Source organism: Colletotrichum chrysophilum (genome assembly GCF_026319265.1).
Source record: "Colletotrichum chrysophilum strain AFK26 chromosome Unknown scaffold_36, whole genome shotgun sequence".
Classification (NCBI taxonomy): Eukaryota; Fungi; Ascomycota; class Sordariomycetes; order Glomerellales; family Glomerellaceae; genus Colletotrichum; species Colletotrichum chrysophilum.
This window is the reverse complement of record NW_026517323.1, coordinates 94,059-117,302: the sequence shown is the minus strand read 5'-3', so window position 1 is coordinate 117,302 and position 23,244 is coordinate 94,059. Positions and strand designations below refer to the sequence as shown.

Genomic DNA, 23,244 nt, shown 5'->3' with positions numbered 1-23,244 from the left:
TTGGCATTAATCGGAAAGGCAAGTGCCGCTTCAACGACACGAAATATTGCCTGCAATATTTTGTCACGACAACACCTCTCGTCGTCTTGCTTAGTTCTGTCGTCTCTCTTTTATCTCAATTTTCACGATCCGCCGCAAACAGAAGCAACCAATCGATCTCTACGCCATCTGATCGCCTCTTTGAGAGTTGTCTGAAAGCATTGGCTGTATTTGCGCAGCGTGGAGCCTCGCTGTCGGAGAAGGTATTCTTCTACATGAGAATCCATGACGACTACTGGATTCTGAGGCCATTGGCCTGGTTCTTTTCCACGAACAAAGACCAGGGAACATACTGGAGAGGTATTACTGTCTACTTCCGCGCAGACGTACTCGTCAAAGGTGTTGTAAGGGCAGCGCTGGCCAAGAATCCCGGACTAGCATCTTCAGCCAATGTTCAAGCATTGCAAAGATGGATCAACGCCATAGATTTACCTCCAGCTGAGTGCGATACAAGAGGTGTCCTGACCCTGCACTCCTCCAGCTGGAGATATCTTCCAGCCAGAAATGACGAGGTCGAGATGGAATGCGTGGTCCCGGTATCCCATGCAACCTCTTCTGTTCTGATCCATACCTTTTGCCAGCTTCCTTGGATCATCCACCAAGGGGCTGGCGATATATGCGAAGATCTAGAGTCCAAATTTCAAGACATCTGGGATAGGGAAATCCAAATGAAGCCGCAAAATTGTCCTTCAGCAGACCTTCTCAATTGTCTACTCCGCAAAGCAGGAACGATTGGGGGTCATTTCCAAGATAATCAATCATGCGCCTTACAAGCACACTGGAAGTCGATCCTGATCTCGGTGGGAGCGATGGAAGAGGTCCAATTCACGGATGGCAATGGCCATATTTACTCAATGGAGGGTCTGCAGGCAGCTCAAACCGAATAGACGACCTTGCAGCAATAATTCCGGTGGGAGCGGAGGGGTTTGATGCCTTGCGCTATTTTACTGCTAGATGTCTAGTGCCTTTCTGTTCACAGTGTTTCAACCATTGCACTATATCAAATCTCATCTGTGTGGGATAGGAAAAGACAATTATTTCCTGAACGCCATGTTAATTGGTGAGGAAGGGTTGTTCAGAAGCTTCGTTCTTTAGCGCCAATGCGCAAAGGTGAATTGATCGTCCCTGGCACTGACCCCGCGCGTACCCCGCCAATCCGTGCACCAGCTCCAGTCACAACAGGTCGGCCGACCGATCGGCAGATTTCCCTCTTCATCGTCAAGACTACTGCCATGCTTGCCATGCTTTATCGCCCTTGCTAACAACATATTGCGCGCTCTCGATTTACATGTTATAGCCCAGTGACCATCCATGCATCAAAGCTTCCGTCGTTCGATCGCAAAGTCGACAGTCGGTGACGGGAGTTGCTTCTGGACACAGCTGTCAGCCAGACTCAGCAGTTCAGGACGACGAGTACCTCACGTAACAAGTCAACTCCGCAGCATGTCTGGCTTCTTCAAGAGATGCTTCAATAGCGTAGGGAATCCCAGCGGATCGCTTAGGTGAGTGGCGTGGGCTGACGGGAGGTGCGGGGGATGCAATGCGCAGGTCGCCGAGAATCCGGGTGGATCATGCCGTGCTTCGATTAATCGCCGTGTCGCGAGCGTATTCATGCGTTGAGACCGGTTTGGCCGGGACGTTGAGGGTCCAACTGGGCCATTAGCGGAGGGTTTCCACCAGACTTACCTTTCAGCAAGTGTGCAATCGATCAAAAGCAAAGACGCAACGCAGGTAATTGAGAGACTTGGACTCTATCATGTTGGACGCAGGCTAGAACAGGAAATCGATCGGGAGCTCGAAGACGCGTTTCTTTCATGACCCATGCCGGACGGGAATCACTGGCGTAGCGTAGAGACAAGCGCAGAAACGGACGGGACATGCGGGACAGGCGCAGGCGAAGCGGACACATCGGAAGCGAAAGCGGGGAGGTGGAATGCGAATGCCGACAGGGCGCGCGAGGGACGAGACGGAACTGGAGGTGCTGGGTGTTGGTACTGGTGCTGCACTAATTACGGCGGGAATGTGGGGACGTGGCGACATGGCATGACATGTTTGTGTGGTGTTTGGCGTGTTGCTGCAGCCGGGGGAGAGGTGTAACGACTTCGTCAACGAGGTGTGCATGCCGAGGTGGCTTCATCATGGGGGCGGTTCGTGATGGCGGTTGGGGTGGTGGACGGGCGTGTGTGCGCGATGCATCGTGGACGGACGGGCGATGTTAGAACAAGACAAACGAAATCAAGGCGAGATGCTGGAAATCATTTTCGAAGAGCTCCGCTGAGGATTGTCGCGCGACGGGGTGCCGGGAAGGTGAGTAGGGATCCGCGTGGCTTATATGGAGTCGGACGATGGACGGGGTGGTGTGAGCTTCTCTGGTGGTGGTCGATCAGAGGTGGCCTGCGTGTGGTCACTGTGGTGTGTCTGAGGTGGCTTTGGGCTGATTTGCGCGCTGAGTGAGGGGCTTCAGGCGGATCGCCAATCAGTTGCTCATCCGGGCCATCCCTCGCAAACAAACTCCAGTAGTGACACTCTGGTGGCTCGGCAGATCAGACATGGTTGAGGGAGAGTGGTGAGGGATGCTGGACGAGAAATCACGTTATGCGCACCGCAGTTTCCTTATTGCAGTGGTCCAATTTGTTTGGTTGTCTGGTGTCTCAATCGGAAGGAGGCATCAGGTGAGGCGCGAGCCCGTCTGCTGTTTTGTGGTTCCACTGGCACGGCGTGACCCGTTCAGTGTTGCGGTCGCCAGGTGCAGCTCCACTATCCGTAATGCGCTGCGGAAACCGGTTCAGGGCTCGCTGCACCGATGGGCAGTGACAAACGCCGACCCTACCTTCCCCCTGAGCTAAGCTGTGCTGAGCTGTGCTGAGCTGTTTCTCGGTCGGGAGCGAGATCTTGCATTCGAATCTTCCAAGAAAGAGACACCAAGATGGATCTCGAGATGCCTCCTCTCCCCCTCCCCTCCCCTCCCCTCCCCTTCCCTTCCCCTGCCCTCCCACACAAGCACACACACTTCCAGCTCAGTAAACTCAAGTGTCAAGACTGACACGACGGGCAGAAGCAGTTCAGCCAGCAAACGGCATAGCGTCATAGGGCCGTCAGGGTGGGGCTCCTGCTGCTTCCCCAGATTTTTACCCCAGACTCTTCTCCCGTGTCGGAGACCGCACTAAAGCCGATTCATCGTCGACCCGTGGACCTTGGACGATGGCGCCAGGCGGTGTCTGCACCTGCACCTGCACCTGTACCTGTACCAGCTCACACACATCCCACGCCGACTGCCGCCCCTGCGCCCATCGCAGCTTCCCGGTCCCCTCTTTCCACTTTCCACACGAGAGCAGCTGCAGTGACCACGCCTGGGCAAGAGGGTCCTCTGCTCCATGACGCGCCATGCCCGTTTCGGATGATCAGCCAACCAGACCACTCTTCCATGTCTCCTGTCTACGGCAGTAGCAGAGGACAATCAGTCATTGCTCCTGCTTTTGCTGCTCCTGCTCCTGCTCCTGTGCTCCTGCTGCAACAGCAACATTGGCGGAGGCAGGTACTTTCCCTGGCAGCTTCGGTAGCTCCTTCCTTCTGCTTTCCTCCTTTCCTAAGGCACCTAGGGTAGATACGGAACCTTACCTTAGTAATACCTACCTAGGTAGGTGGAATGTCACTTCTTCCCCTGCAGCTGTGGTGGCAGGTGACGGGTGGCCCGCCCTCGACGCCCGTGCCTTCCCTTCCCCTCGCCTCAGGTCGCCCGCGCATCTCATGAGCTTCCCAGTCACGCGATCGTCTGGCGGCGCCATTGATGGGCAGTTACCCCGCCCGGTCTGACGAAACCGTAATGCATCATCAATCTTAGCTGCTAGCTGTGGTACCTCTCTTCTCTTACACACGCCGCCGTCACTCAATGTTCCTGCACCAGCCATTCAGCCAGGCGACGGCCGATGCAGGGAGCTCTCTGCCTCGACACCCGACTCGTCCATGGGGGAACATGGACCGACTACGCACTCACGCACTGCAGTGACAGGCCATTGACCATTGGCCATTGACCACTGCTCCTCCAACCAAGGCACCTTACCTCACCTTACCAGACGGGACCAGCCCTGGACAATGGATGTTTCCCCTCTCCTCACGCCAGCTCCTGCTCCAAGCACCAGCTCAAGCACGGCCAGTCTCATCCAGGGCACAGCCAGGTCAGGTCAGGCGCCCCGTCCCGATCGACATCTATCTACCTCGTCCCTCCCCCTCATCTTCCTTTCCTTCTTATTCTCGTCCTCATCCCACTCATCAACCAACCTTCCATCCATTAAACCAACCAGCTTCCAAAGGTACCCCTTCCTCCCCCTCCTTGGACAGTCAAGAGCTCCCGTCCTGCACACGAGCTTAACCTGTCACGCGAGATACACAGCTCAGGAGCTTACTTGAAACCTGTTGCCAGATACAATCACTCGATCATCTAGATCTAGTCACACCACAAACACAACACCATCATGTCGGAACCACTTTCCAAAGTCGACTCTGCCGTCCAGGGCCTCGCCACCTCCCCTCCCAAGGAGAAGCGCAGACAGAGCTCTGCCGCCGCTCCTGGCGTCAAGAACGTCAACGACCTTGGTATGTCATTGCCCCGAAACCACCCCTCTCCCATGACCCCGCACTCGCTCGGGTACCTCGGAGCACTGCTAACTTGTCATCTTCCTATACAGAGGCAGAAGGCATTGATCTTCAAATAGCTATCGAGACACAGAAGACAGGATGGTAAGTGACACCTTATCATAATCGTGTCTCTCACGTAGACAACTACGCCTGCAACAATGGCTGACAGTACCCGAACAGGAAGATCAACACCTCCCCCTCAACAATAGAGGAGAAGGAGATCCTCAAGAAGCACCTGACAGAACCCCCAGTCAAGAGAATTGACCTGCACTTCCCTCTCGGCATGGAAGTAACAGCAAGGAACCTGAAGGGCGTCACAATCAAGGACGCCATGGACGCCATCCACAAGGCATACAAGAAGAGGGTGAGCCATTACCCCGCAGCATCCCTTTGACAAACACCACTGACAGCACCCACAGTCCGACGATGAGCTTGACAAGCCCTACCTGATGGGCTTCGAGTGGGACAAGGAGGAGTCATGGACCCGCCTCGTGGTCCACCTGTCACCCAACTCGACACAGGCAATGTCCAGCGGCGGCAAGAAGAAGAAGAACAAGAAGGACGAGGAGTAATGAATCCCACGCCACTTTCCCGTATCTTGTCCAATACTTCCTGATCACAACACTGGCTTGCTTCGCTCTGGCTCGTATGGCGACTTGGCGCAATGGGATATTGCGATAGATATCGTCGGATGGGTTCATCGGTTCGGATCTCTTCTCTCAGGCTCGGAGCCTCGAGGTGTATTAGCTAGGAAATCCCGGGACGTCGACGGTGCTTCGGCGGGCTCGAGGTGGTAACAGCCTTGGTTCGCTTGAATAGACACGTTGACAGTCATGACATTCTCATTCGCTTGTGACTTGGGTGTATGTATGTCTGAATTCTGAGTTATTGCAAAGAGACCATCTCCCCCTGATCTCGTCAGCGTCGAGAAAGGCATGTAGTCAATGGTGGGTGGATATGAGGGAGCTGTGCACCGGCTGTCCTGCATCGTGACCCACTCCCCGGGGAACTAGGGTCTGCCGTCCGAGCGGGCTGAGGATTGATCTATTTAGGTTGAATACTTTGTAGATGATCAAGTATGCTATTCTCGAAGCTTCAAATGGCCAAACCTCAGCTTCTTCTGCAACTCTAAAATTTGCGTGAGCATCCAGCCCCAGCTGTGACTTTCCGTGATCACTCACCGTTGACCCCTCATATGGTGACGCAAATGGCGGGGTAATTGATGCTGTGTTAACATGGTCTCACTTACTTTATGTATAATGCTGTTAGTGTGGTACCCTTCCAGCTGTTGTCTGAGCCAAGCCAAACAATCCGTGCCGGACCTCAAAGATCCCAAGCTCCGGAAAGCCATGGCCTCAGTCTACGGCATAGACCGTCTCCCTCGTCCAAAACCTCGAACGTCTGCACCCCTCAATCTCCCCCGTCATCAGTCAGCAATGTCTCCATTTCGGATCTGAACGGATACTGCCGATTTCCCCTCAGGCTCCTCCTCCGCCGCGGGGTGAGACGGGGCCAGGTCGCACGGCCCCCTCTTGGAGCAATTGAACCCCCAAACCCCAAAAGGCAGCGGAAATTCGGAATTGAAAGGCCTAGTGAGGAAGCACCACATCCGGCAGCCCCGGCTAACGTCGGCAGACGCCGCTTGACGCCGACTTTACGGTCCTTGCGACGACCGCGGAATCGAGAACAAGCTGTCGGCTTTGCGAGGGACGCAATTCCATCCAACGTCATCCAAAGCGAGTAACCCTATTCCGCCGCCGCTGTTAGGGGATGTGATATAGAACTTAAGCCATGGACCGATTTTCGTTCCATGCAGCGTCTTTGTTTCGACAATCCATCACATCGGCCACTATAAGCTTCGACACATAGCTGCTTTGAAGCCGTTCGTCACAATGCCCGTCACAACATTTGATTTCAAGGAGAAGTACCGGTACCAGGTCGGCTTCGACTCCCACCTCGAGTGCGTATCCCCATCGCCTGACACCCAATCAAGAGACCAACCCGGTAGCTAACCTGCAACCTCTCTCCGCACACAGGTCCGAAGCCGTCCCCGGGTCCCTCCCGATCGGCCAAAACTCCCCGCAAAAGCCCCCCCACGGCCTCTATGCCGAGAAGCTCTCCGGGACCTCCTTCACGGCGCCCCGCCACGACATGAAGCAAGCCTGGCTCTACCGCATCCTGCCCTCGTGCGCCCACCCGCCCTACGCGCCGACCACGACCCCGGAACCCAAGGCCGAGCCGTCGAAGCTGCGCTATATCCCCAACCAGCTGCGCTGGGACCCCTTCGACCACGACGAGGCGCGCAGCTGGGACTTTGTCGAGGGCATGCGGCTCGTCGCCGGCGCGGGCGACCCCACCCTCAAGCAGGGCATCGGCATGTACGTCTACGCCGCCGGGCGCAGCATGGATACCAAGAGCGCCTTCTACTCCGCCGACGGCGACCTGCTCATCGTCCCGCAGGAGGGCGTGCTGGATATCCGCACTGAGCTGGGCTGGCTGCTCGTCCGCCCGCTCGAGATCGCCGTCATCCCGAGAGGCATCAAGTACCAGGTCCACCTGCCGAGTGGCCCCGCGAGGGGGTACGCGCTGGAGCTGTACCAGGGCCACTTTGTGCTGCCGGAGCTGGGGCCCATCGGCACCAACGGGCTGGCGAACGCGCGGGACTTCCAGGCTCCCGTGGCGTGCTTCGACGAGGACTTTGGGGCAACAGCGCACGAGGGACCCAGCAAGTACGAGGTGCGGGTCAAGTTCAACAACGACTTCTTCAAGACGGAGCAGGCGCACAGCCCGTTCGACGTGGTAGCGTGGCACGGCAACTACTATCCCTACAAGTACGACCTTGGGCGCTTCAACACGATCGGGACCGTCTCGTATGACCACCCGGACCCGTCCATCTTCACGGTGCTTTCGGCGCCGAGCGGGGTGCCGGGCACGGCGATCGCGGACTTTGTCATCTTCCCGCCGCGGTGGCTGGTGGCCGAGGACACGTTCCGGCCGCCGTACTTCCACCGCAACACCATGTCGGAGTTCATGGGCCTGATCACGGGCGGGTACGATGCGAAGCGCGGGGGCTCCGGTGGGTTCGTGCCTGGCGGCGCGAGCTTGCACAACACGATGAGCGGGCACGGTCCCGACGCGGAGAGCGGCGAGGGGGCCAGGAATGCGGAGCTGAAGCCGGCCAAGGTGGGCGCGGGCAGCTGCGCGTTCATGTTCGAGAGCTGTGCGATGGTCGGGGTGACGGAGTGGGGGCTGAGGACGTGTCAGAAGGTGCAGGAGAAGTATAATGAGGAGAGCTGGGGGGAGCTGCCGGTGCACTGGAAGAGGCCGCAGGGTGCCGACACGGAGGGGCACTTGTTGAAGTGAGGGAAAATGATGAGAGTGTCTTGGCTTGGAGAAAAACAGTACAAAGGTTCGAGGCAAAATATATTGATGTTAACATGTAACCATCGCGTGTTGGTTCTCGCAGAAGTGTCTGGGCGCGATTTTGGGCACTTCACCGGTGTAGACCGAGACTTGATGTCGCCCAGAGAGAAGAAACTCACTCAATGCTCATGGTTTACCTTATTTCATAGAGCATGAGGAGAAACCAGCCCTCTTGCTGCTTTTGCAAGGCGATGAGATGGACCCGTTCAGGTTCTGGCCCGCGCTGAAGACGGTATGTCTTACACCTTCAATTTAGGGTCGGGCCGGAACGATCTCTCACAGCACCTTAACTACCGGTGTTCTGCGTGGCGTGCGGCTGATATTTGACTGCCGCATTCAGCAACCAAACTAGAACCACGTGGACGAAAACGATATCGGCAGAACGGTATCACCCCGATTGCCGGCAGTTGATTTCTAAGCCACGCTCCTGTCGCGTTCTGGACTCGGCTGGAAGTTTCAACCCCGCGAATGTCGGGCAATGTAGACGGTAACCCTCCTACTTTGAGGCATTCAATCGTTCGAGGGTATGATTTTGAGACGATGGAGTGCCTGTTGCGAGGGGGGAAGCTTGCGCTGTTAGTGCACTTGGACCGAAAACGGCATGTATGGCTAAGGTGAGTCGTATCATGCTACTTCTGCACACTTTTCTACTCAGACCAAGTTACCACACCGGGCCACCAGTGTGAATCAACTCAACCGAAACCGACGATGATGCTGTGATAGCATAGAGTGTTGTTGGCTCAATAATGGCTGACCCCTGGCATATAAAAGTGAGAATTCTTGCCCCGGTACATGATGCCTGCTTTCCAGATTATCTCAGACACCTGAAGCCAGTTCATTCTCTTCACCCTTTTCATCAGATCCTATCATCATGGCTATTCAGTCCAAAGAAGCGAGAGTTGGACGCGTTCCCAGTCCGTCTCTAGCACACCGAATCGGTGGATGGTTGCCCCATGATCCTAAATCGGTTCAAGACCATGTTAAGGAAATCCTTAGACGGGCGAAGAATGCAAATTTGCCCGATGCCCCGCCCATCAAAGAGCTCCGGGAACTTCTTAGAAAGAACCCCAATGTCTTCATGCTCTTTACAGAGATGTTGACCGAGGTGCCGACAAGGCCTCCGTACAACACCATCCCGGGTGGCGGCCCAGAAATCAGAGACCTTGAGACACTCATACAAGCACTGAACTACCAGATTCAACATCCAATCTTGTATAACGACTCCCCTCAGATCGGCACCCCTATCAACGCCATATTAGACTGGCCTATGGCTACAAAGGCTGGTTTCGCCGCATTCATTCGGGACGATGTTAACGAGGTATTCAAACATATGCTGGAATACTGGGGCCACTATCTCAAAACGCGGGAGTCAGTTCAGCCCGTGACGACCGACGCAGGAGGTTGGCTATCGCAAGATGCCCAGATCCAGGAGGCTGGGCTGAGCAACTTTTTGGACACCTACATCGTTCCTGATCCCAAAGACCCGATTCATTACGGCTTTACTTCCTGGGATCAATTCTTCACCCGCGACTTCAAGCATGGCCTCCGACCGCTCGCTTGTCCTCACGATGATAATGTCATCGTCAGTGCCACCGAATCAACTCCTTTCTACATCCGGAGAAACGTCCAGCTTCGAGACACCTTTTGGGTGAAGAACCCCGACGGCCGATCAAACTACAGCCTCGCGGATATGCTCGGCGACGAGGGAAAGGCCCAGCAATTCGTCGGAGGTACTGTTTATCAGGCATTTCTGAGCGCGGATAGCTACCACAATTGGCATGCTCCCGTTTCTGGCTCATATACAGAATGCCCCAAGATCATCAATGGCGCATATTACTCAGAGCCTCTCATGTGGGGGTTCAGCCCGGACAAGGGAATAGCACATCCGGACATCGGCGCCGACGCGCTATCACAAAGCTACATCTCCGCGGTTGCCAAGCGTGGCGTTGCCTACATCCAGGCGGACAACCCTGACATCGGCCTGATGGCTGTAGTCATGATTGGCATGGCTGAGGTTTCCTCTGTTGACTTTTTCGATAAGCCAAACGGCTTCAAGAAGGGAGACAAGATTGGGCGCTTCCACTTCGGCGGCTCAACTCACTGCCTCATCTTTGGGCCCAACGTCAAGCTGTCCTTCAACCTAGATGCGATCCCCAATCCCGGCGTGCAGAATCCAGGCTCTCCTATCCATGTTTTGAGTAGGCTTGCTACAGTCAACCCATCGAATTGTTAGGCAGTTGCTGCTAGGATGGTATTGAGTTGTTACATGAGGGCAGACTTCACTTTCACCGAGACGGAGGAAACATATTGAGAGATATCTAATTGTTCATTATCTCTATTAACAGTAGTAAGTGTGTGGTCATTACTGAGGATCATATGCTACCCAAAACAAACAAAAACTTTCTATCCATGTCTAATCCCAGAAAAGCACAATCATAGCCTTGTGGTATATATCCCCTTCCCTTTAAGGCTTGCTAACCTGTTCCTTTCTAAAGAACTTGAAGTAACCAATGCAGATAAACAGGTTCAACAACAGAACCACCCAGAACCACGCGCTCGCAAGCGCCACGCCGACACCCTCGCTGACGTCGGGGAATACGGGCCCGGGACCGACGTTGTTGGGCGCCGTCGCACGCGCGAGCATGGTGAAGATTGATCCGACGACCTGCGCCGCGGCACAGGCGGCCGCGACGTGGACACGGGTGAGCGTCAGCATGAGAATCATACCGATACCCGCGCCCTGGAGACCGTCGAGGACACCGAGCCAGAGCCAGAGGATACGGCTGAGGACGGCACCTGCGACGGCGCCGCCGGCCCAAGGCATCCAGACGCCGATGCGGGAGGTACCCCACCAGATCTGGGCCCAGCGGGGAGCACCGAGACCGACGGCGAACATGGGGAACAGCCAGGGATGGCTGGCACTGGCCTTGGCCAGGCCCCAGAGGACGAAGGCCCAGACGAAGATGAAGAAGAAGAGGGCGAGGATGACCATGCTCCAGACGGGCACGTGCTGGGACGAGAAGAGGAAGAACCAGTTGCGGCCGAAGAGCGGGGAAAGGAAGTAGTTCTGGATGGCGACGGCGAGGAGGTACCAGGCGATGGTCTTACGCCTGACGAGGGACGCCCACAACTTGGGCACGGGACCCGGGGACTCGCGGTAGAAATCGGGTAGACCGAGGTAGAGGAGCACGCCGATGGCCCACAGGAGCAGGCACACGGGGAGACAGATGCCGAGGAGGGCGGGAGAGCCGGCGAGAGTGGGCTTGGGCTGAGAGTTGGCCTCGGCGTCGGAGACGAGAGAACCCCATGCCCAGAGACCGAGAGTGTACAGCTGGGTCAAGCCCTGGATGATGGCAAGACGCTGGATCCACTTGGGGACGGTAGAGCCACCGTCGGTACCGAAGTTGAAGGCGAACGCGAGAGATCCGGAGGCGGAGGCAAAGGCGTAGATGCCGGTGGCGGCGTTCTGGAGCCAGACCTGTGTGTTGTTGTCCGCGGCGAAGGGGGAGCAGCCGAGGATCAGGAAGGCGATACCGTAGACGATATAAGGCACCGAGAGCGGGTACAGAAGAGGAACAGTGCGGGAAAGCGTGTACCAAACGAGAGAGCCAAAAAGGTAGATGGAGGCGATGACGTAGAGCTTGGAAGCCGTCTGGCCGACCTCGCCAGTGAGAAGGGTGACCTGGTAGGAGTTGGTGGCGATGACCTGGTTGAGGGCCAGAAGCATCGCGTAGACGGGCCAATCGCCGACCTTGTACTGGAGGTACCTGGGTGAAGTTAGTTATGATACGGGGTGAGGGAAAGATGAGAACCTACTTCTTGACACCAGTAGGGGGAACGTAGTCGTCGGGAAGGGCGAACTGGGCGCGGTCATAGCCGGGGGAATCGGGAGGAGTCTGGTCACCGTAGCCATCTGCGTTGGTGCTGTTCATCAGGTTGGAACGTCTGGCAGCGCGGCCGCGCTCCATGGGCAAGCTAAGCTTGGAGCTGGACAGGTTCTTGAGCATGCCGAGAGGGGATCTGGACGGGGAGCGGGTTCTAGACATGGATCGTCGTCCGGAGCCGGAGGGAGACGAGGGGCGCGAAGGACGACCCAGCCTGGCGTCGAGGTACATGTCGAACCACTCCTTTTCACTCTTCATCAGGTAGTCCTCGATACAGAGATCAGAAATGGAGTTTTGCGCGTTGAGGTTCTTGAGTCTCTCCTCGAATTCCTGGTAGAACTCGCCCTTTTGGTCGGTGAAGAAGGGGTCGACCTGTTGGAGCTTGTAGTCATGGCGGTCACCGACGACGTCCTCAACACTAAGCATGGAAGCACGGGAAGAGTTGTCGTGGATACCCAGAGCACCGCCTGGGGGAGGCAGAGGAAGCGTGTCAGCCATGGAGAAACCGGAGACGTTGCGGCTGTGGTTGTTGACATCGTGAGTGGAGAAACCAGAGTAGTTGCGAGAGTGAGTAAGCTCGTTGCCAGAGATGTTGCGGCTGTGAGGGCCAGGTGAAGCAGCGCGAGAGCCACCGGGAGAGTCGACATATGCGGGAGAAGGCGAGATGATGGGCGATCCGGGGGTGCTAGAGTAGTAACCGTGAGGAGTCTGCATGCCAGCGGGGGTGTTGCGTCCGGTGTTGAGAGTGGTGGCATCATCGTCGTAGTCGGAGACTTGTCTCATCCAGGCGGGGGAGCGGTCGACGAGCTCGACCTCCTCGCGGAGGCCGACGTTGGAGCTGGCGCGGCTGCGCTTGACGAGGACGTTACCCTTGCCGAGACCCTTCTTACCGTACTTGGCGTGAGACTTGATGCAGCCAGCCTGGAGCTTTTCGAGCTTCTCGAGCCACTCGGCGACAGGGAAACGTTGCTTTGCGGAGTAGGCACGCATCTCGGCACGAGTTTTGGTATCGGCCTTGAGAGCAGACTGGATGGCGTGTCTGAACTGCTTGGTAAGATGGGCCTGTGAAGCTTGTTAGCGGCTTGTGGGTGGATAGACGAAATGATTGTTGACTTACAGCCTTGGTCGATTCGACCGTGAACCACCATCCGGGCATTTGACCGAGACCACCGACACGGGCACCGACACCCAGGGCTCCCTTTCTTCCGAATTCAACAGCGACCAAACCGAAAGGCTCATCTCTAGAGGGGATCAAGGCGAACTCGGCACCACTGAAGATGTAGGGCGGGAGAGCAGTAAACTCAGGCTTGGAGAAGACACGTCCGGGGTAAAGTTCCATGAGCTTGCTCAACTTCAAGGCGGCGAACTTGCCGTAGAGATCAATAACGGGACCGATAGTAATCAGTTGAACCTTGGGGTTGGTTTCGAGGACAGAGGGGAACACGTCAGCAATAAGATCAACCTAGAAAACGTCAGCAATGTTTTCGAGCCAGTGGACCGATTCATGACTTACGCCCTTTTGCAGAGACCAACGACCGACGAAAACGAAAAGCTCGGCTTCAGGGTCGACCTTCAGACCGGCCCATTCCTGAGCCTGTCTACGGAGGTCACCACGGCTGGCTTCCCACGCGGGGTCGACCTCGGGCTTCTTCTGCTTCATGAAATCCTCCTTGTCCCAGTCGGCGGTATCCGTAGGGTCGGGGTTGGGCAGCTGGCCGATCTTGGAGAGACCCCAGAAGATAGGGTAACGGGCGAACGAACGGTCACCGTACTTCTTGGAGACACCGACAGCGCCGAAGCCGTTCTGGTGGATGCGGAGGTAACTGGCGGAAGCGTGGAGAAGGTTGAAAACTGCGTGATGTTAGGAGTCTGATTCGTGACTCGCGGCGGCGAATGCATGCTTACCTGAACCGTACTGGACGTACTTCTTGATGATCTCAAGATCCAAGTTGTACGCCTTAGAAACCTCCTTGCTCTCCTCGGGTGTGCGCATGGGCCAGAGACCCTGGAACTCGGCATTGTGGAGGGACACAGCAACGGGGATAGTCTTGGGGAGCAGGTAGAGCGGTGCGATGGTTCCGTGGTAATCGTTAATGTGGTAAAGATCGATGGGGAAACGGTTGGTTGCCTCGGCAATACATTGGTTCCTGAATTCATGTCAGTACGTGTTGAAAGCGATCAAATGAGGTTTTCAACTTACCATGCAGAGTAGTAGATGGCAGACTCCAAATCGTCCATGCGAGGGGGGTAGGGCTCAGACTTGGTCTGCTTGCGGAAAACAGGAGCGTCCAGCAGAACATAGGTGATGTTATCGACAATGTGGTACTGAACCTTGATCTCGTACATCTGGTCCATAATCTTGACGAACATGCTGGGAGCGGGCTGGTCCTCGGGATACTCGACATCACCGACGCAGGGAACGACCCAAACGAGGTCCTGGTGCTTGAGCGCCTTACCCATCAACTGGGCCATGACACCCAGACCACCAATTTTGATCTTGATGTTCCAGTCATCGATGTTGTACTCCATGGTGGCAATCAGCACCCTGCGGCGCTTGTTGGCAGTGGTGGCAGCCGCAGCGGCAGAAACGAGGTCGGTCGAGCTGTTCATCTTGAGAGGGATGGCACCAGCGGCGCCGATGAAAACGTTGCGGGTCTTCTCGACAATCTGGCCAAACTTTGACTGGGCACCAACACCGGTCTCGTTGAACTTGACCTGGTAGAAAGAACGCTTGAAGGCCTGGACGGCGGCGAGACCACCGACGATGGGGAGGATGAAGAGGAACAGCCACAGGAAGAACTGCACCCACATGCTGCCAACAGGGATGAGCTGGTACTGCAGCGTGGCGTCGTTGAGGATGACCTTGTACGCGAGGTACGGCTTAGGCGGCGCGGAAGTGATGTTGACGGCGTTCTCGAACAGCGAGGAGGGAGGCAGGCGCTCAACGACGCTGTCGCCGTCGACGTCACCGTAGACGAACGACTGATCGGGCATCTTGTCAGGGTTCATGCCCCAGATGCTGAACTTGAAGTAGTTGGGCCACTCGTCCATGTAGTGCCACTGCCAAAGCGACTCCGCCTTGTGCGACAGGGACTTGGTCAGACCGCTGTCGTAACCGAACTGGTTGAACTTGCCGACGGCGAACATGTGCGGGATGCGGCGGGGGATGTCGTAGTCGAGATCAGCATGGACCTTGTAGGCGCTAGTTCCGAGGATCTGGGACCAGTACTGGACGATGATGTGCTCTCCGTCCCACTCTTGCTCCTTGGTTCCGTTCCACTCCTGCTTCACAACCTTTGTCTCGGTCTCGTAGTTGACCCAGTCGCTCCAGGAGGACTCGAAGTTGGTCGAGTAGCGGAACTTGGAGGCACCGGCGGCGCTGTGCTTGATTCTGAGGGTGCCGTCGTCGTCCTGGGAGAGCAGCGTAGTGGAGTAGTTGGCGGTCGCGGGGAACACGATCGGGTTCTCGGCCGCGCCGATGCGGAAGAAGAAGTGATCAGTTGCGCCGGTGGTCGAGTTTCCAGTAGCGGTGGTGGCATTGGAGACAGTCACCTCGTGGACACCGTGCTTGACGTTGATGAGGTTGGCCTTCCACGACCAAACAGAGGGCAAAACACCGGTCCACTCTTGCGGGCGCTCGGAAATGTTGGAGCACTTGATGGAGCTCTCGTCAATAGAGGGAACGCTGTTGTCGTCGGTGTGGGCCCTGAAGGTGACAAAGCCCTTGAACTTCTCGCAGTCCAGCTCGGCGTTGGACTGGAACTCGATGGGAACGGTGCTGCTGGTGTCGTTGGCCAGGATGCGGTAGTCGTGGCCGGGGCTGAACTTGGTGAGCATGACGGGGGGGTTCTTGAAGTCGGCCTTCGGGACGTAGGCGCGGAACTCGAAGGGAGCCATGGTGATGTTCTTGGTGCAGCCGTTGAAGCCCGTGTTGCCGGCGTAGCCGAGCTTCTTGGGGGAGGCCTCGAGCTTGATCTCGTCGTGGGGGAAGAACAGGTTCTTGACGGTGGTTCCATCCTCGAAGGGAGAGATCAGAGCCTCATCCTCGTTGGTGCAGTCGAAGGTCCACGACTTGGTGACGTTCCAGTTGTTGTACAGGAACCAGACGGGGACGAGGTCTTCACCCATGTCTTGGACACCGAGCTGGTAGCGCATGACGCTGAAAAGACCGGTCACAGTGGCCATTCCGGAGTTACCGGGGTAGAAGAGCTCCTCGGTGTGGTTTGACAGCTGAACCAGCCACATGCCGTCCTGAAGAACAGGGTACTCCTTTCTCATGGTGTACATGTGCTTGAGGACGAGTCTCATGGGGTGAGCGGGATCGCGGTGATCCCAAGAAACGGTGTCATCGCGGCAGCCCTCGCGCGCGTTCGAAAGAGGCATCTGGAAGTAGAGGGTAGCAGGCATGGAGTAGCATCCGTGCTGCTGCCAGGCGGGGGCGGAAGACAGAGGTTGACGACCGAACATGTAGTTCTGCGCGGTGTTGTCGAGCACGTAGTAGCCCTGTTCCTCGCCCCAGGTGAGCATGGGAATTCCGGGCAGGTGAAGCGTCGTGACGAAAAGACCCATCAGACTGCGCTCGTGGCCGAGTTCGATGGCGGGCCAGCGGAAGGTATCCTGGTTCATGGCGCCGTACATGTGACGGGGGTCGACTTCGCCAGTGTTGGCGTTGATCAGATCGTTGGCTCGGAGGACCTCGTTCCAGGCCTCGACGAAGTTACTGGGCACATCGTATCCGGCGACACCAGTACCGTCCATACCCATGAAGATGACCAGGAAACGGTAGAAGGAGTAGTGGAAGGCGGCCGAATCCAAGGCCTGGTGGCCCTTGTCGCGGATGAAGATGTCCTGGTCCTCTGCGACGGTTTCGTTCGTGCTGTAGGCGGTGTTGATGTCCTTGAACCACTGCTCCGGGTGGCGTCCGCGACCGATGTAGATGGAACCCATGGTGTTACCACCTGTAATCTCACCAGGAAGGAAGAAGTTCTTCTTGCCAAGGTCGCTGGCGCAGTCACGCATCATCTTGGAGAATTCACCCTGGGCATCGACCGTAACTTGCAGCGCCTTGTCGTATCTGAAGCCATCAATGTCCAACCTGCAGTCATTTGTCAGTTTTCTGCCAAGTTTCCTCGCGAACATTTCTCGAACTCACATCTTGATCAGCATGCAGGAGAAGTGACCGAGCTTCTGGTTGACGGCGGGGACCCATTCTCTCAATCTGTCCTGGACGGAAGCGAATTTGGTCAACTGACGACGGTAATCCGGGTAAACGCCGAAAGCCTCTGTGTCACCGAACTGGTCGAAGTCACCATCGTAGCAGCCCTCGAACATGCCGTAAACCTCCTCGCCGACCTCGTAACCGGACTCATAGTACAGTCTCGGGAAGTTTTCGCAAGTCTTGTTGTATCCGGTCGGGAAAGTCCAGTCCAAGTAGTGTCGGTCGGTCTTGTAGATGGCCTCCATCTCGTGGGGCTCGAACGGCGCCGTGGAGTTGAGGTATTCCTTATAACCGATCAAGTCACCCAGTGTCGCGACCGTGTTGTCGAAGACGATGTACTATTCCGATAGGTCAGCTTACGACATGTCCCGTCCGGAATCTTCCTCCATCATCGTGGAAACTTACCATTCCACGCTTGTGGATTTCCTCGATCGCGGTTCTCCATATCGTGATGTTGCCAAAGTGGAAATCCAGAAGGGTGTGGTCCAAAGGAGAGTAGTTATCGTAGTTCCAGGGCGCGTTGATGAGCATAGATCCTCCGAAATACAATCCCTCGATGCCCATTCCCTGGAGGTAATCCAGCGTGTCCACCAAACCGGCGATGTCACCACCAAATCGCAGCTGCGTGCCCGTGATATCCTGCTCGAGGACGGTTCCGTTTGCGTTATCGTTTGCTGGGTCGCCATTTACGAAGCGGTCGAGCATGATAGTGTAAAAGGGAAACCGCCAGTTGTCTGGTGACGGGTGGAAGTCGTGGTTCTCCCATTTTCCGTCATATTGTATAGGATCTTGCGCATCCTTATTTGTGTTGAGGTTGAAGTCGACATAGTCCGGGTCGTACTTGTAGCCATTAACATTATGGGTTAAGCAACCCAGTAATAGGAGCGAACTCCCAAACCACATCTTGGCTGCTTGTTATGTGGTGTTGTGAGGGACGCCCGAGAGCTCCTCGAAGCGAGCGTGGGTTGAAGCGACCGACCACTGCTTCTGGTTGTATGGGAGTGAATATCCAAGCCAACTGATGATATGACGCCAGAGAGGCCACACACACACACACACACAATCAGAGAGATACGGGGGCCTAAAAACCGATAAAAATCAGATAACGAAAGTGAAAAGCGATGTAACAATACTCATAAACCGGCCAAAAGCGAGTGATGCTAGTTTTGCTTGATTGAACGAAAGACGAAAGTATGGAAAGGAGGCTTGAGCGATTGTAAAGATCTCCAGTTCCCACACAAACACGCAGAGCAGAAGCTAGAGCAAGAAAACCAGGACCAAGATACGTCAGAGGGGGGGTGGGAGGGAGGGACATCTACATCCTTTGATGGAGACAGAAATCTTTGAACTAAGGGGGCGGGAATCGATACGTGGGATACATGGTAAAGAGACGCAGACCCGCAGGTATACCAGGCATCGCCTCACGAAAAGGGTCACCAAAGCCCGTCATGCCCGTCGACAGCGGAGCCCACCATTCTAGGATACGAGCTCGAGGTTTACTCATGTCTGCATCATAGCGGTGACCTTTTCTTTCCCTCCTGCTCGTTCTTCCCTCGGGTGGCCTTCGTTCGGCTGTCGAAAAGAGCAGGGTTCCGGAGGCTGGCCGATTGGGTACTATGAATATCCTCCTTCCTAAGGTGCTAAAGGGGCCCCCCCCCCCCAGTCCGCCGCGGTGGACTGGCCAACAATGCAGATCTTCGGGACTTGGGGCCCAAGTCCAGGTTCTGAGGCCTCGGAGGGCCAGAAGGCGGTCCTTCGTCTGGCTTTTTGCCTTGAGGGCCTTGACGCCGGCGGGCCACTGTTCGAGGCTCGTTGTGCCCGGCTTGGAAGAAGCGGACCCGGGCAAGGGGAGTGGAGCCTCAAAAGTCGACAAGTTGGACATTTTCCGACCAGGGTGGTTCCCGGGAAGCCAATCGATCCTGGATCCTCCAGGGATGATGGTCCAGGATGGTTGGGCTTGGGTGCTTGGGGGGGGGGATGATTTTGGCTTGTGCTCGGGCACGCCAGAGCCAGCTTCAAGCAAATCCCAAGACAGCATTAAGCCTGCCGAGCAAAAGCTTCAACGAGGGCGAGTGGGCATCGCCGTAGGTGCTGCATAGAACTGATGGAAACAATCAGCATGTTCCAGTCACGAGAGGCAGAAGCGAGGTCCAGAACGCGGCTAGAGAGCCTATTCTTGGGGGTGAGGTTGGGGGTTTGGCTCGCTTGCCTGCGGTGGCCTGGGGCGGTGGACAAGGCCATTCGTGCATTGCATTGCATATTTCTCGTGTTGTGCCCGCTGCCAGCCGCCGACACCGTATGGCGTCTTATGGCACGGTAAGCAACCTGCGTTGGTTGGTCGCGTTGGCGACATGGTCCCCTTTTTTCGATTGTCTGTCTCATTGTTCGCTGTTTTTGCAGTGTGTCTTTGCCTAGGCTTAGCATATACGCGCTACATGGATCCATGTGTGTGTGGATGTACACAGCAGAAAAAAAGTGTGGGAAGAATTTTCGGGAAGACTTCGATAAGGAGACAAGCGAGTCAGGAGAGGGGTCCACCACACACGGACACAGCACACGGCTCAGGATGGGATGGGATGGGATCATGGTGAAGGGTGATGGGATGGGATGAGGAGGGATGATGGGACGGGTCACGGACTGAGCGTGATTGTGGGCTCTTCTGCTGTTAGGACTCGGTAGAAAGTGACGGACAGCGCATCGTTTTTGACGTCACGGCATTAGCCCGGCTCGAACGGTTTGTGCACTAATAAAATGGCAGATGTGCCGGCCGCCCTCCCCCTCACAGGCTTGGGCTTGCTTGGGCTTGCTTGCTTGGTGCAGACTTGACTGCAGAGACTGCAGAGCCGAAGTGGCAAACAAACGGACGGACAGGACGGACGTTGGATTTGCAACGGTGCAGGTAAGTACTCTAGGTAAACTCAACGCGGAGCGGGCAGAGTCTCAGTTGATTCGGGCAGTCTGCTTGTCCTGTTTTTGCCTGTTTTTGCCTGTTTCGTCGGCGCAGAACGCTCAATTGAGCTACAGAGTCACACTGCAACCTTCCTTTTTTCCCGTCCAATACCACGCATCAGGCCCAGGTCGGATCATTATCAACCAACATCTCTTATCTTTCAACGCCCGTCCTCTTTCGCACATCCATCAATCAGCCTCTTCTGCTGCTGCTCTGCTCATTTTACCGTCAGCCACGTCCATCATCCAAATCTGCAACACGAAGGCCCTTCGCTTCCAGGGAACCGAACATGGAGCATCCCGCGCTAGCAATCAAGACAGACAGGCAGCCGGCCAGCACCACACTAGGTACTTCGTAGTAAGTTTCTAGTGCATGTCAACCAGTGCACAGAGGCCGCAGCGGCTAGTGCACAGAGGAAATCAAACGGCGGGCGGTGTCCAGTGCTTGTCAAGTGTTCCTCGCTCGTCTGATGTTCGTATTCGTCCGAACAGCTGGCGGAACTGCGCAAGTGCTGTCCTTGCAAGCTGAAACTCAAAAAACTGGCCAAAGGAGGCTGGTCTCGGTTCGTTTGAACTCAAGCCTCATTTCTGCTCAAACGCACCAGTCAGTAGCCAGCTCTTTTGTTCTCAAATCTAACAGACACACATATGCGCCATGTAGTGTACAACAACATGAATCGACATGTCTTCAACCTCATCCCGTAAGTTCACTTGTAACATCTCCCGTAGTGGAGATTCAGGAGTTCCTCTTAGCAGGGCCCGTCTTGCTTTCGCGATGAATTCGCCAAGGCATGCCGAAGCTTGTTTAGTCACCCCCTATCATGGGTTTGCATGACGCGGCTATGAGAGAAAATACGGTGCCCTGGTGGAGCGACTTTGTGCATACACACAAGACACACAGCCACTGACTGGTGTTCCTGCAGTGCCAACATGCCAAACACACAGGCACAGGCCAAACAGGCCAGCAGCGGTTTGCATGCATAGACACATGTGCATAGCTATCTCCCGGTAACAAGCCACCCCGAGCCCCGAGAAGAAAGCACAACGTTCGAGCAGCACTCATATTTTCTTCTTATTCCCACCGTTCGTATCCTGCTCTGTGCCCTGTGCTTCAGCCTGCCCTCACTGCTCAGCCCTGAACAGTGCAGGCTCCTTCACCGATTATCGATCCAACTCCCGTCTAATCGGTCTAGAAGAATATCGCCGTATCGGCATGTCCGCTGCCCACTAATCAGCCCGGAGGTGCTGGCCAACACCCATGGGGGATGCCTCCTTCATTGGCCAACCTTCGGTGAACTATTGACTTCCGGCCTACCCGAAGCGGAAAGGCATTAGGGCGCAGAGTGAACCAAAATGCGGCCCTGTTGATTCACAGCCCGTACTGGCGGTACGCGGTACGCTATACTAGCTGAGGTAGCACACTAGGCAACTGGAAAAGAAGGCTGAGAAATCCCATCGGTTGGGTGCCGTCCGCGCTGCCCGTAGGTGCCGTCCTGCCCGTGGGATGTCATGTCTCTGGTAACGAAGCCCGAAAATCTCGTCATTTTTTGCCCGAGACCGAAGCAGTGGTATTCTGCCGTAGCTCCAACCTAAGATCCGTTGGCCCCCCCTGTGGTGATCGTTTCTATATTTATCACTAGTATTGGGTGACGCTCAACAAGGAAGCGTCGTTGCCATTTGGATCGTCGCCCATTGGTGCGCTCCCGAGATCCCCCTCTGCCAACTTTTTTATCCTTCCAGTCATTCCGCGGGCGCGATGCGATACGGAGGCTTCAGGTTGTGCGTGTGGCTCAGTGACTGTGCCTTCATCTCCAGACCATCCCCATCTTCAATCTCGGTGTGGCGCGCTTTACGAGGCACTGAGAGCGGAGCAGACAGGCCGCCGGGAGGGGGGAAAACTGGATTTGCTCCAAAAGTCCAAACAACCTCCCCATGTCTCCGTGGTGGGCATTGACATGGTGCCACTCCGGGTGATGCTGGCCCTGGGAGCCTGGGACAAGAAGCTGGAGCTTGAGCTGGGAACTGGAGCTGCTGGGAGCTGAAGTCGGGGCGCGGCGGCGGTTTCTTGCCCATGTTCCCGTTCCGCAGCGAAACCTCACATCTTTCCCAGGAAGACGGATCCCGATCAATCTGATACCGCCAACCCGTGCGGATGCGTTAGGCGAAGTAGCAGAAGCAAATTGATGTGGTAAATAAAATGGCCTCGAGTGCCCAGAGTTAAATCTGCCCCTATTTCTCCTATTCAGTTGTCTCTATCACAGTTTGTGGCTTTGTGCAGGACTTGGATGGAGAGATGCCGCGGCATAACTGTGCGGGAGATTTGGCAGTCTCCACGGCGATGCACAGATGATGGGGTTTCCCATCCGCGGTCGGACATTTTGGCGACCGTTTATTGTCAATATTGTCAACGAGTGTTGCAATATTGGCCGCATCTCGTTATGTTCCGCACTTTAAACTGCATGTATATTCCTTCTGGAATTTTCTTCATTTCCCTAACCTTTTTTCAGGGTCGAGTCAAACCCGGTCCTCTGGGACCGCCACTAACTGCGCCGAACCTAGGTACGCAGTCGCAGCAAACCAAAGCCAACCGCGGCCGTCAAGGTAATACCCATCACAGACGAGAAAGTCTCCAGAATTGTCAAAGTGTCGTCGCCGCGACTCGCCAAGCCTTGCCTGCCGTCCGATGCGTCGGTCCAGTCTGTTTGCTGAACCTGTTCTTAACGGACGAGATATTGCATTCCGAACTAACCCAAAAGCCCAGACGGTGCACATGTTTCTCGGGCCTTTTTCAACGTCCTTCCACATTTAACGGCATCTTCCCCCTCTATCACAGCATCGAAAAAAGCGACTTGGTCATTTGGAGAGATGCTGCCTGGAAGATAACACGCAAAAATTCCCCAGCCACCGCGCAACCACCACCACCACACGCACCCCCAGCCGAGTTCTCCGCAATGTTCGCAATGGACCCGATGGAGATACCTCCACTTATCGCAGACACCTGGGACAAAGGAGGCGGGCTGGATCGAACGAAGCGTGGGTCCTTACTCAGCAGAGGCAACGGAGTCAGGACTCAACTCACTCTCGCTCTCTCTGGAG

At 55.8% G+C, this 23,244-nt stretch overlaps 4 protein-coding genes across 4 annotated transcripts; 3 read left to right on the top strand and 1 right to left on the bottom strand.

Moving 5' to 3' along the window:
- Positions 1-4,511: 4,511 nt before the first annotated feature.
- On the top strand, positions 4,512-5,246 carry COL26b_005363 (uncharacterized protein; the record flags this gene model as incomplete). Its single annotated transcript, XM_053178211.1, has 4 exons — positions 4,512-4,632; positions 4,725-4,776; positions 4,855-5,038; positions 5,094-5,246. 4 exons carry the CDS (start codon positions 4,512-4,514, stop codon positions 5,244-5,246), a joined length of 510 nt encoding a protein of 169 aa, XP_053037802.1.
- A 1,320-nt stretch (positions 5,247-6,566) lies between these two features.
- Positions 6,567-8,037, top strand: COL26b_005362 (uncharacterized protein; the record flags this gene model as incomplete). Its single annotated transcript, XM_053178210.1, has 2 exons — positions 6,567-6,634; positions 6,711-8,037. 2 exons carry the CDS (start codon positions 6,567-6,569, stop codon positions 8,035-8,037), a joined length of 1,395 nt encoding a protein of 464 aa, XP_053037801.1.
- A 1,153-nt stretch (positions 8,038-9,190) lies between these two features.
- Positions 9,191-10,330, top strand: COL26b_005361 (uncharacterized protein; the record flags this gene model as incomplete). The annotated part of the gene is made up of 1 exon (XM_053178209.1): positions 9,191-10,330. One exon carries the CDS (start codon positions 9,191-9,193, stop codon positions 10,328-10,330), a length of 1,140 nt encoding a protein of 379 aa, XP_053037800.1.
- A 231-nt stretch (positions 10,331-10,561) lies between these two features.
- COL26b_005360 (uncharacterized protein) lies at positions 10,562-18,102 on the bottom strand (the record flags this gene model as incomplete). The annotated part of the gene is made up of 8 exons (XM_053178208.1): positions 10,562-11,864; positions 11,914-13,043; positions 13,099-13,443; positions 13,495-13,832; positions 13,887-14,128; positions 14,182-17,076; positions 17,134-17,537; positions 17,605-18,102. 8 exons carry the CDS (start codon positions 18,100-18,102, stop codon positions 10,562-10,564), a joined length of 7,155 nt encoding a protein of 2,384 aa, XP_053037799.1.
- Positions 18,103-23,244: the final 5,142 nt, after the last annotated feature.